Source organism: Furipterus horrens, unplaced genomic scaffold (assembly GCF_987537825.1).
Source record: "Furipterus horrens unplaced genomic scaffold, mFurHor1.1.pri manual_scaffold_1, whole genome shotgun sequence".
Lineage (NCBI taxonomy): Eukaryota > Metazoa > Chordata > Mammalia > Chiroptera > Furipteridae > Furipterus > Furipterus horrens.
In genome coordinates this window covers 106914807-106928242 of record NW_028327171.1, presented here as the reverse complement: position 1 = coordinate 106928242, position 13436 = coordinate 106914807, and the positions used below count along the sequence as shown (strand labels likewise).

Below are 13436 nucleotides of genomic sequence, written 5' to 3'. Positions count from 1 at the left end.
CACCGCACTCACACAGGTGTAGGGCCCGCAGTCTGGGGGCGCGACGCATCCGCCTCTAACCAGCGGGTGTCTCGCCCAAACCGGTGGCCACACGCTGACTTGCACCCCCGCAAAGTTGTGCCCGTAGCGCAAGCACCCTGCGAGGGATAGCCCAGCGCCCCCGGGCTCCCGCCAGCCCCTGCGCCCCGGAACGCTTCACGAGGAGGGCACGGGGGCTGCCCGCTGCCTCCCCTGCGTCCACCGAGTCCCCGCCAGCCTGGCATGCATGCCCCTACCCGGGTGGCACAAGGCACCTCCCCGCACGTCCAGGATGGGCCGGCAGTAGGGAGCGCGGACCCTCACTCGGAGTGCACGTGCTGGCCCAGCCCGGACCCTGGCGCCACAGCCTCACCCAAATCGCCAGAAGCAGCAGCCACGCCGGCCCGGCCCGCGCCATCCCCGCCGCCGCTGCCCACGGCCGGCTCTGGTCTTCACTCAGGCTCCAGCGCCCGCCCGCAGCTCCGCCGGGTCCAAATGCCACCGCCACTTCCCAGCCGCTCCCCGCCTCCCAGTTCCCGATGCCACGTCTGCCAAAGCATGCGCAGCAGGCGAGGAGAGGCGGCTGGGAAGAAATGCTTGCTGGGAATTGTAGTTTGCAGCAGGGCGGGGCTAGAAGACCCGCATATGGACTTGCCCCCAAGGCCAAATAGGCCATGAGTGGAATACAAAACAGCAAAGCCGGGGAGTAAGGGAAGGCAATTAATTTAAGGGATTACTCTGTGCCTAGAATTGTAGAAGCTATCTCATTCAGCTCACAGAGGAAAGTTTTGTTTTCCCCACTTTAAGAGTGAGTCAACCTAGAGAACGCTTGTGGAGGATGGGAAAAGCCCTCATCCCTGGCTCCCAGGCTTCCACCTACCTTTTCTTCTTTGCACTTGGAAGAAAACTTTATTGAGCTGTTGGAAAACAGTTTGGCAGTTCCTCACAAAGTTAAACATAGATTACCATATGACCCAGCAATTCCACTCCTGCTAATACACCCAAATGAATTGAAAACAGGTTTTCAAACAAATTCTTGTACATCAATGTTCACAGCAACATTATTCACAATAGCCAAGAGGTAGGACTGACTATCCCTTGAGGGGTGAAGGGCTAAACAAAATGTGGTATGTCCATACAATGAAATATTTTTCAGCCATGCTACACCGTGGATAAACCCTCAAAATATTATGCTAAGAAAGAAGCCAGACACATGACTGCATATTGTATGATTACATCTTTGTAAAATATTTAGAAATAGGTAAATCCATAGGGACACAAAGCAGATTGGTGGTTTCCTGGGGCGGCGGGGAGGAGGGAATGGGAACTGACTGCTCAATGGTACAAGGTCTCCTTTGGGGGCGATGGAAATGTTTTGGAAATAGACAGAGATGATGGTTACACAACATTGTGAATCTACTAAATGCCACTGAACTATACATTTCAAAATAGTTACTTCTATGTTATGTGAACTTTACTTCAATTTAAACATTTTAAAAATCTTGTATTGAACTCATTCCATATGCTGAAGCATTCATGCATGCAATCAGTTATTCATTCAAGAATATTTATTGAACACCTACCACATCTTGAGGCTCAAGATATACTTTAAGAAGATGGACAAGGAAGTGGACAGCCTGTGGTTGGTAGGTAATACCTGAAAGATCCTTGCTCACAGTCTAAAGGTTCAAAGCTCAAAACCTAGAAGTCATCCTTGACTCATCCTCACTTCTCAACAGACCCACCCAACCCATCACCATGCTCTGTCAGTCCTACTTCCAAAATCTCTTCTGCCACCTCCTGAATCCAAGTCACTGTTATGTCTCCCCAAAGCAAGGGTAAAATTCTAAAGCATTTGCCCGCTTCTTCCTTGCACCCCCTGAGATACGTTTGTTAACGTCAGTTGGATCTTGGTTATCGCTCCTCTAAAACACTACAATGGCTTCCCATTGCTCTCCCCAACTGCTCCCCATGACCTGTGATCCCAACTGCTCCCCGTGACCTGTGATCCCATCATGTTGTGGACCTGGCCCTCTAGACCTCATCTCCTTTCTCTCCTCTGCCCTTGTATACACAGATCCAGCCACACAGGCTATTATTTCCTGTTCCCCACCCCCTGGAGCTGCTTGTTCTTCAGGGCTAGTATTCCTATTCTCCTTGCCTCGAGGCTTTCCTTGGCCATTGGTCTGACTGGCACCTTCTAATCCTTCAGGGCTCTCCCATATGCCTCCCCCCAACCCCCTCCCCCAGAGGCCTTTCAAAGCAACCCATCTATCGCTTGGGTTTCTTTCATTCCTTACCCAGCACTTACCCACAATCTGTACTTAACTTACTTAGTTGCGTGGTTCATTGCCTGTTGCTACACCTGGAATTTGTTTTATATCTTTCTTGGTTTTCACCTGCTTCGGAGCCTAGCACCTGACCTGAACCTCAGGTGGTTGTCAGTGTTCTTTTTGGTGAATGATTGAAAGATTGGATGAGGTGAGATGTTGGGGAGTTTCAGAAATTCCTGATGCTGGCTGGGGACAGCTCTGCACACTCTGCTCTGAAATCTCAAGCTCATGATTTGCATATGGGAAAATGGGCCTTTCAGGTCCTCTCTGTTTCTCATTCTCACTCTTGGTCTCTTTCTCAGCTGTCAGATGAAGTAGCTGGTGAGAATGTAGAGCAACTGTACTCTCCTACATTGCTAATGGGAGTGTATATTGGTTCAACCACTTTGGATAATGGTACATGTACAAAATATATACAAAAATGTTTATAGCAGCTTTATTCATAGTACCTGTTATGGGCTGAATTGAGTCCCCTCCAAAGCTCATATGTTGAAGTTCTAACTCTCAGTACCCCAGAATGTGGCTATATTTAAAGATGAGGCTTTTAAAGAAGTAATTAAGGTTAAATGAGGTCATTGGGGTGATTCTTAATCCAATATGACTGGTGTCCTTATTAAAAGGGGGCATTAGGACAAACACACAGAAAAAAAGACTTTGTGAAGATGCAGAAAGAACACAGCGATCTGCAAGCCAAAGAGAGAGGTCCTCAGAAGAAACCAACCCTGCTAACACCTTGATGTTAGACTTCCACCTTCCAGGATTATGAAAAACGAAATTTATGTTGTTTAAGCCACCCTGTCTGCAGTACTTTGTTATGACAGCCTAACACATTAAATCAGTAGCCAAAACTGATTTAATGTCCTTAAAAAGAAAGAGAGCCCTAGATGGTGTGGTTTGGTGGATTGAGCACTGGCTTGCGAACTGAAAGATTGCTGGTTCAATTCCTGGTCAGGGCACATGCCTGGTTGCGTGGTTCAGGTCCCCAGTTTGGGTGTGTGAGAGGCAACTGATCTATGTGTCTCTCATACATCGATGTTTCTCTCCATCTCTTCCTCCCTTCCTTCCCATCTCTCTAAAAATAAATAAATAAAATCTTTTTAAAAAGGAAAGAAAGAAAGATGGATAGATAAATAACCCTGGCCAGTGTGATTCACTTAATTGGAACATTGTCCCATAAACTGAAGGCTCGTGGGTTCAATTCTCGGTCAAGGCACATGCATGGGTTATGGGTTCAGTCCCACTTGGGGCACGTAGAGGAAGCAGCCTCTCTAAAGTCAATAAGCATGTCCTCAGGTGAGGATTTAAATAAAAGATAGATAAATAGCCCTGGCTGGTGTGGCTCAGTGGATCGAGTGCAGGCCTGCGAACCAAAAGGTTGCTGGTTTGATTTCCAGTCAGGACACATGTCTGGGTTGCAGGCCAGGTCCCCACATGGATGTGTGTGAGAGGCAACCGATCAATGTATCTCTCACACATTGATGTTTCTTTCTCTGTCACCCTCTCTTTTCCTCTCTCTAAAAAAGCAAATAAATAAAATCTTTTTAAAATTTTTTTAAAGATAGATAAATAACATTCTGCAATTAAAAAAAAAAGAACTACAGATAAGCACAACGACATGGATGAATCTCAAAACCATGATGTTGAGCCAAAGTAGCCAAACACAAAAAAGTTCATATGTATTATTCCATTTACCTCAAGTTCAAGAATAAGCAAGTAGTGATAGAAGAAAAATAGGAGTTATCATGCTGGCAGGGGTTAGGGGAGGAAGAGAGATCAACAAGGAAAAAGTATGAGCAAACCTGGGTGCTCAATACAGAAATACTCTATCTTGATTAAATGATGGTTACATGATAGTCTACATATGTAAAACTTAATAATTGAGCTGAATTATTTGAGCAATATACTAAGATTTGTACCCTTTACTGTATGTACATCATATCTCAATGTTTTAAAAGTCCAAAAATTGAAGGGTAGAGTGAATCAGCTAATTTAAATGATCCTTTGTGACTCTTATATCTCCTCAGTCCAACACTGGTTAAAGCTTCCGGGTCCAAAGGAGGCTGAACTCTGCAGAAATCTAACAGCCAAAAGGGGAAAGCATCCAGGAGCAGAAGGAAGGAAGGAAGGAAGGAAACCATGAGTCTGTGAGCCAGAGAACCAGAGGACAGAGGACTTAGAGGAAAAAATAAAAATTGCCAAGAAAACAGGCCATTTCATTCTGCAATTGAAAGTAGCTAAAATGAGATTTATGGTCCTCCTGGGAATGTTTAACAATTCTAAGTGTCACTCTCCTTGAAATATTAGGGGAATAGCACAGGGCAAGTGCTGTCTCTCCACCATTACAGCCCTCAATGGGTGCCATCCATTTTTCAGCAGCAGCCTGCAGGGCCAGGTCAGAGAACCTTCTTGCCCTGCTCTTTATTGTGGATTGTGATGCCACCTAATATCTATGTAGCCAGTTCCTCTCCCATCATCTCAGCTGGGGTGAGGACTAGCACGATGACCATTTTCTGACATTCAAACATGGATGAGAATTGGCCAAAGAAGCTGGACACAAAAGAATGTATTCTCTGTGATCCCAAGGTATAAAAATGACACAAGTTATCTATTTTCTTAGTTGTCAGGGTAGTGGTTATTTTGAGAGAAGAGTGTGGGTAGTCCCCGGAAGGGGTCCCTGGAGGTGCTGGGGTTCTGTTACTCCATCTGAGTACAGGGCACCTGGCTGTGTTCACTTGGGAAAATTCATCACACACATTCATAGTTTTTACTGTACATGTGCTATATTCCAATAAGAAGTTTACAACTGGTGTGGCTCAGTTGGTTGGGCTTTATCCCATGAAGAGAAAGGTAGCCATTTTGATTCCTGGTTGGGGGACATGGCTGGGTTGCAGACCCAGTCCCTGGTAGGGGTGCATGCAAGATGCAACCAATCAATATTTCTCTCACATCGATGTTCTCTCTCTCTCTCTCTCTCTCTCTCTCTCTCTCTCTCTCTCTCTCTTTCTCTCTCTCCCTTCTCTCTCTAAAAATAAATAAATTTTTAAAAAATCTTTAAAAAAAAAAAAGAGGAAGAATGAGATAGAAAGAAGAAAAGTCAGCTCTGAGCAAGGAAGGTGGAAGGAGGAGTGAATTCTAAAAAATCATTTGGGTACCCCTGCACCTGGGTGAACATTAGTCCCACCAAAGAGGGACTGAGCATGGCCGCTCACGATGTCCAGAACCCTGTGTGCTGCTCACAAGCTTTTGTCTCTGCTTCTCAAGTCTGCTGGCCTTCACCTCCACCTGCTCCACCCACAACCTCCACTTGGCTGATTCCTACTCAGCTTGGGCAAACCTCCAAAAGCCTCTTCTGACGCTCATCACTCTCCCAACAACACCCCCACCAGTCTGGTCCTACATGTCCCTTCTCTGAGCCCCCACAATTTCCCAGGTGGAACGTGGATCTTAAGAGCATAAACTGTGACAAATTCATAGACACAGAAAATAGAACAGTGGTCACCAGCAACTGGGTGGGAGAGGAGAATGAGGAGTTATTGTTTAATGGGTGTAGAATTTCAGTAGGATGATAACAAATGGTAAAGATGACATATTCTATGTTATGTATATTTTACCACAACTTTTTAAAAATTTAAACTATAAAAAAGGAATTGTGACTATTTCAAAATAAATAAATAAAAGAACAAGACTCTTCAGTTGAAAGAAAAAGATGGTTAAAGGTAAGTTTTATGTTATATGTATTTTACCACAACAAATTTTAAAAAATGAACCGTGACCTTAGAATGCATGAGTTTGAGTCCTGTCTCTGCCACTTACCATCTGTGTGACTTTAGAGATATCACATGACTTTAGATCCTCATTCTGTAAAATGAGGATAATAACAGTACTTTCCTCACAAGGTTATATTTTTAAGGATGAAATGAGATTATATAGGCAAAATATCCAGCTAGCATTTGTACTGAGTACGTACTTTTCTTTGATAACCCTGTTCACAATACAGGGTGTGGCAAAAGTAGGTTTACAGTTGTTCATATGGAAAATAATAAAATAATAAGTAACAATACAAGAATAAACTCTGTGTTTCACATACTCATAACTGTAAATCTTTTTGTCCACACTGTTTATTATAATTTTCTTTCTTTTTTTATTATTTTTTAAATAATGTATTTATTTGTTTATTTATTTATTTTTAGAGAGAGGGGAAAAGAGAAAAAGAGGGAGAGAAACATCACTGTGAGGTTGCCTCTCACTTGCGTCCCCAACTGGGGACCTGACTTGCAACTTAGTCATGTGCCATGACTGGGAATCAAACCAGCGACACTTGGCTCGCAGGCCGACGCTCAATCCACTGAGCCACAGCAGCCAGGGCTATAATTTTCTTTTTTTAATTCTATTGTTTCCATTATTATTTTACCTGTTAATGCTCCCTTATTTCCCCTGTCATCACCACATGGTTGTCCATGTCCATGAGTTCTTTCTCCTTTTTGCTCAATCTCTCTACCCCTTCAACCTCACCACCACCGCCAATAGCTGTTATCTTGCTTTCTATCTATGACTCTGTCTCTATTTTCCCTTAGTTTGGTCATTAGATTTCACATATAAGTGAAATCATATGGTATTTGTCTTTCTCTGACTGGCTTATTTCACTTAGTGAAAGGTTCTCCAGGTTCATTCATGCTGTCACAAATGGTAATTTTTTTCTATTTTTATGGCTGAGTAATATTCCATTGTGAAAACTTTTATAGTTGTTTTAGCCACAGATCTACTGATGAACATTTAGGCTGCATCCATATCTTGGCAATTGTAAATAATGCTGCAATGAACATAGGGGTGCTTATGTTCTTTAAAATTAGCATTTTGGATTTCTTTGGATATATTCCCAGAAATGGAATTCCTGGCTCAAAAGCAGATCCAGTTTTAATTTTTCTGAGGTATCTCCATACTGCTTTCCACAGAGGCTGCACCAGTCTGCATTCCTACCAACAGTGCAAAAGGGTTCCCTTTCTCCACATCCTTGCCAGCACTTGTTTGTTGATTTATTGATGACAGCCATTCTGACAGGTGTGAGATGATATCTCATTGTGGTTTTAATTTGCATTTCTCTGATGATTAGTGACATTGAGCATTTTTTCATATGTCTATTGGCTATCAGTATGTCCTCTTTGGATAAGTGTCTATTTAGGTCCTTTGCCCATTCTTTAGTTAATTTTTTCTTTTTGGTGTTGAATTTTGTAAGTACTTTGTAAATTTTGGATTTTAACCCCTTATCTACATATTGGTGAATATGTTCTCCCATTGTCTTTTTATTTCGTTGGCTTGGAAAAACCTTTTAGTTTGATGAAGTTCCATTTCTTTATTTTTTTCTTTTGTTTCCCTTGCTGGGGGAGATATATCAGATAAAATATTGCTAAGAGCAATGTTCAAGATTGTAGTGCCCATATTTTCTTCTAGGATTTTTATGGTTTCATGTCTAATATTTAAGTTTTTAATCCATTTTGATTTTATTCAGTATGTGGTATAAGAAAATGGTCTGCTTTTATTTTTCTGCATGTATCTGTCTAATTTTCCCTACACCATTTATAGAATAAAATATCTTTAGCCTAATGTATGTGTTTGCTTATTCTGTTGAATATTAGTTTTTAAATATAATTTATTGGTTATGCTATTATAGTTGTCCCAATTTTTTCCCTTTTTGCCCCCCTCTGCCTGGTACCTCCCTTCCCTCCAGCAATCCCCACCCCCTTAATTCATGTCCATGCGTCATGCATATAAGTTCTTTGGCTTCTCTATTTACTTTACTATTCTTAATATCCCTCTGTCTATTTTGTACCTACCAGTTATGCTTCTTGATCCCTGCACCTTTTCCCCCATTCTCCCCCTACCTCCTCCCCACTGATAACCCACCATATGATCTCCATATCTATGGTTCTGTTCCTATTCTAGTTGCTTGCTTACTTTGCTTTTATTTTTTTTAATTCATTTGTTGATCATTGTGTTTGCTGTTATTTTAATGTTCATAATTTTGATCTTCTTTTTCTTAAATGTATTCCTTTAACATTTAAAATAATAAGGGCTGGGTGACAAGGAACTCCTTTAGCTTTACCTTGTCTGGGAAGCATTTCATCTGCCCTTCCATTCTAAGTGATAGCTTTGCTGGATAGAGTAATCTTGGTTGTAGGTCCTTGCTTTTCATCACTTTGAATGCTTCTTGCCAGTCCCTTCTTGCCTACAAAGTTGCTTTTGAGAAATTAGCTGATAGTCTTATAGGAACCCGTTTGTAGGTACTTCTTTTCTCTTGCTGCCTTTATGATTCTCTTTATCTTTAACCTTTGGCATTTTAGTTATGTGTCTTGGTGTGGTCCTCCTCGGGTCTAGCTTGCTTGGGAATTTCTGTGCTTCCTGGACTTGTATGTCTATTTCCTACACAAAATTAGAGAAGTTTTCTCTCATTATTTTTTCAACTAGGTTTTCAATTTCTTGCTCTTCCTCTTCTCCTTCTGGCACACTTATGATTCGGATGTTGGTACACTTAAAGTTGTCCCAGAGGTTTCTAAGCCTCTCCTTGTTTTTCTTCCATTCTTGTTTCTTCATTCTGTATTGGTTGACTGTTTATTTCTTCTTTATGTTTCAAATCCTTGATTTGAACCTCAGCTTCCTTCGTTTCACCATTGGTTTTGTGTGGATTTTTCTTCATTTCACTTACTGTAGCCTTCACTTCTTCCCTTATGCATTTGCCATACTCAATTGTGTCTGTGGGCATTGTTATAACCAGTGTTTTGAGCTCTGCATTTGTTAGGTTATCTATCTCCTCTTCGCTTTGTTCTCCCTCTGGAGCCTTGATCTGCTTCCTCTTTTGGGCCATACTTCTCTGTCTCCTCAACTTGATAGCCTCCTGTGTTTGCCTCTGTGTATTAGATAGAGCTGTTGCACCTGTTACATTGTAAGGGGTAGAGCCTTAAATATCCATCAGTGCTGGGCAATGGTTTCACCATCTTGTGGCATTGTATGTGGGGGAGGGATCAGAGAGGAAACCATCTGTTTGCTCAGCAGTTGCCCTTTTTCTAGTCACTTTACTCTCTTTCTGTATGTGACTGGCACCCCCATAGCTGTTGCTCTGGTGATGGTTCCTAGAATGGGTGAGTTTGTGTATGTTCTAGGACCATGGGGGCCCTCTAAGTGGACACTCCTGAGAAACCAGCAGGGTCCTCCACCACCCCAACCCCTGCTGGTTTTCACAGCCATACGCAATGAGGCTTTATTTTCCTGGTGCTGTAACTGTGAGCTGCACTTCTGGTCTAGGACTGGGATCACTTCCCAGGTGTCCCTGCTGGCTAGCCAGAGCCACTGCCTTGCTGCTGCTGCTGCCACCACACCACATCCTCTCTACACCTGCTCCCTATCTCCACCTCTTCTACCCATCTGGATAAGTATTACTTCTTTACATCTTTTTTGGACTTCCATGCAGTTCGGCTTTCTGGTAGTTCTTTTTGTTTTTTTGTTTTGAGGGAGATGTAATCCTTCTTATGGTTGTGGAAGGAGGCAAACCATGTCTACCTGTGTCTCCATCTTGGTTGGAAGTCTACTTATTATAATTTTCTTTAGTGTCCAGTTTCTTAATCACCATAACCCCTATACCTCAACACCCTTTCCTCCCACACATACACAGTGTATGTGAACTCTTGAGGACAGATACTATATCTTGTTTTCTTTGCTTATCTTTATCTCCCCCAGTGATCAGGCCAGTGCCAGGTACATAGTAAGAACTTATTAAATGTTTGAAATGAACTTTAGCAAGAGAAAACCTTCTCAACATTAATATAGACAAACAGCAGAATATGCTGCTCAAGTAATTTTTAGATAAAAAAGAATCCCCACAGACCTGGGTTAGAGTTTGTTTTTCCAAAAACAAGGATATAGAAGGGAGAGCTTGAGGGTGTCTCTGCCAGCCCCTGTTTCAATGGTAGGCCCTGAAAGACGTTGTTGCTTATTGAATAATAATTAGCTACCCATTATTGGACATTGATTGAACTTCATCATAGACTCTTTGCAGGGTTTCTCTCTGACATTTCATTAAGAAAACATCACATTAAAAAGCTCAGTTCTCCCTGGCTGCTTTGGCTCAGTGGATTGAGCGTCGGCCTGCGAGCCAAGTGTCGCTGGTTCGATTCCCAGTCAGGGCACATTACTCGGTTGCATAGCAGGTCCCCAGTTGGGTGCGCAAGTGAGAGGCAACCACACAGTGATGTTTCTCTCTCTCTCTTTCTCCTTTCCCCCTCTCTAAAAAATAAATAAATAAATAAATAAAATAAACAAACAAACAAATAAATAAATTATTTAAAAAAAAAAAAAAAGCCCAGTTCTCAAGTTAATAAGAGCATTTTTGGCTTGTCCTCTCCGGGACTGATCCTTTTCTTTTCTGACTGTCTCACCCACCTTTCCACCTGTCTATTCTGGCTCCAGCTAGCCAGCTACTCAAACCTGCCAAGCAAACCCCTTAACTTTCAGTTATAACAAATCTTCTCCATGTGACTCCCTGCCCCCAACTCTACCCAGTCATCCCAGCCAGGCCACTCTGACCTGTGCTTTTAGGCCCCATTTAGAAAGACTGAACTACCCTGGCTGGTGTGGCTCAGTGGATTGAGTGACAGCCTGCAAACCAAAAGGTCACCAGTTCGATTCCCAGTGAGGACATGTGCCTGGGCTGCAGTCAGGTCCCCAGTTGGGGGTGCGCAAGAGGCAACCTCTTTCCTCCCTCTCTTTCTCTTTTCCTTCCCCTCTCTCTAAAAATAAATAAATAAATAATTTCTTAAAAAAAAAAAAAAAAAAAAGTCTGGACCCTGGTGAGACCACAGTACCCTGAAGCTGTACATTCTGACTTCTAGAGAATTATATCCTTGACATCCTGAATGATTTTTTTCACTTTCTCTTTTTTTCTCAGAATTTAGCTTTCTAAATTATCTTCACCTGCAGGAGCCCAGGCTTTAACTCATTAAAAAAATAAAGACTAGAAACTTCCAGCCAAGATGGAGGCCTAGACAGACACACCATGTCTCCCTCCACAGCTAAGAAGGAATACAACTACCTCCAACTAGAGACAACCAGAAGTTCCAGAAAGAACAAGATCCATGGAAGTCCAACAAACAAAGATGCAAAGAAGAAATACTCATCCAGACAGGCAGAAGGGGCAGAGCAGGGCAGAGAGGATGCAGTGTGGTGGTGGCAGCAGCAGCGGCAGGCTGGTGGAAAATGCAGTCACATGTTTTAAAAATTAGGGAGGACACCTGGGGGGTGCTCCCAGCATTAGACCAGAACACATAGCTCATGGTTTCAGTGCCAAGGAAAATACAGCCTCATTGCTTCTGACTGTGCAAACCAGTGGGAGTTGGGGCAGAGGAAGAAACTACCAGTCTCTCGGTAGAGTTCGATTGTTTAACAGGCCCCCATGGTTCTAGAACATCTGCATACCCACCTACTCTGGGAACAACGGCCAGGGCAACAGCTGGAGAGGCGCCAGTCCCATACAGAAGAGGGAGAAGTGCCTGGAAAAGGGGCGAGTGCTGAGGAAGCAGCATTGTTCCCTCTCAGACCCCTCCCCCACAAACAGCATCACAACGTGGTGAAACGGGTCACCCTGTACTGATGAATACCTAAGGCTCCACCCCTTACAATGTAAACAAGACACAGAGGCAAACACAGGAGCCTGTCAAGATGAGGAGACTGAGAGGTATGGCCCAAAAGAGGGAAGAGACCAAGGTTCTAGTGGGAGAACTAAGAAATGAGGAGACAGCCAACCTAACAGATTTAGAGTTTAAAACACAAGTGATAAAGATGATCACAGGCTCGACCGACAGATATGCTTAAGTACGGCAAACGCATAAGGGAGGAAGTGAAGGCTATGCTAAGTGAAACAACGGAAAATCCACGCAAAACCAATGGAGAAGAGAAGGAAACTGGGGTTCAAATCAATGATTTGGAACATAAGGAAGAAAAAAACAACCAACCAGTACAGAATGAGGAAATTTAAATTGAAAAAAAATGAGGAGAGACATAGGAACCTCTGGGACAACTTTAAATGTACCGACATCCAAATCATAGGGGTGCCAGAAGGAGAAGAGGAAGAGGAAGAAATTGAAAACTTATGTGAAAAAATAATAAAGGAAAATGTCCCAAATTTGGCAAAAGAAATAGACATACAAGTCCAGGTAGCTCAGAGAGTCCCAAACAAGCTAGACCCAAGGAGGACCACACCAAGACACATTGTAATTAAAATGCCAACGGTTAAAGATAAAGAGAGAATCTTAAAAGCAGCAAGAGAAAAGCAGAGAGTTACCTACAAAGGAGTTCCTATAAGACTATCAGCTGATTTCTCAAAAGAAACTTTGCCAGAAAGAAGGGGCTGGCAAGAAGTATTCAATGTGATGAAAAGCAAGTACCTACAACCAAGATTACTCTATCCAGCAAAGCTATCATTTAGAATGGAAGGGCAGATGAAATGCTTCCCAGACTAGGTAAAGCTAAAGGAGTTCATTGTTCCAAGCCATTATTATATGAAATGTCAAAGGGACTTACTTAAGAAAAGATCATAATTATGAACATTAATATGACAACAAACTCACAACTATCGACAACTGAATCTAAAAAATAAAAACAAAATCCTATTAAGCAAACCAGAATAGGAACTGAATCATAGGTATGGGGATCATCTGGAGGGATATCAGCTGGGAGGGGGAAGAGGGAGAAAGGGAGAAAAGGTTCAGGGATTAAGAAGCATAATTGGTTGCTACAAAATAGACAGTGGAAAGTTAAGAATAATATAGGAAAGGGTGAAGCCAAAGAACGTATATGTACAACCCATGGACATGAACTAAGGGAAGGGGGTATTGCTGGAGGGAAAGGGGGTACTGGGCAGAGGGAAGCAAAGGGAAAAAATTGGGACTACTGTAACATAATCAATTAAATATACTTTTTTTTTTGAAGGAACAGAAACAAACGAACAACAACAACAATGAAAAAATTTTGTCCTAGCTTAAACTAAATTCAGAGCTCATCTTAGAGAACATCATTTTCTTCCTTAACAATAACATTCAA

General features: G+C 42.5%; 1 protein-coding gene across 1 annotated transcript in view; it reads right to left on the bottom strand.

The window, feature by feature from the left end:
• The window catches only part of PDIA5 (protein disulfide isomerase family A member 5), a 97173-nt gene extending 96620 nt beyond the window's left edge, over positions 1-553 (bottom strand). Inside the window, exon 1 of the mRNA XM_090277507.1 lies at positions 392-553. Coding sequence (XP_090133633.1) covers positions 392-436 — 45 coding nt within the window. The 5' untranslated portion in view covers positions 437-553. The remainder of the gene's footprint in view (positions 1-391) is intronic.
• Positions 554-13436: the final 12883 nt, after the last annotated feature.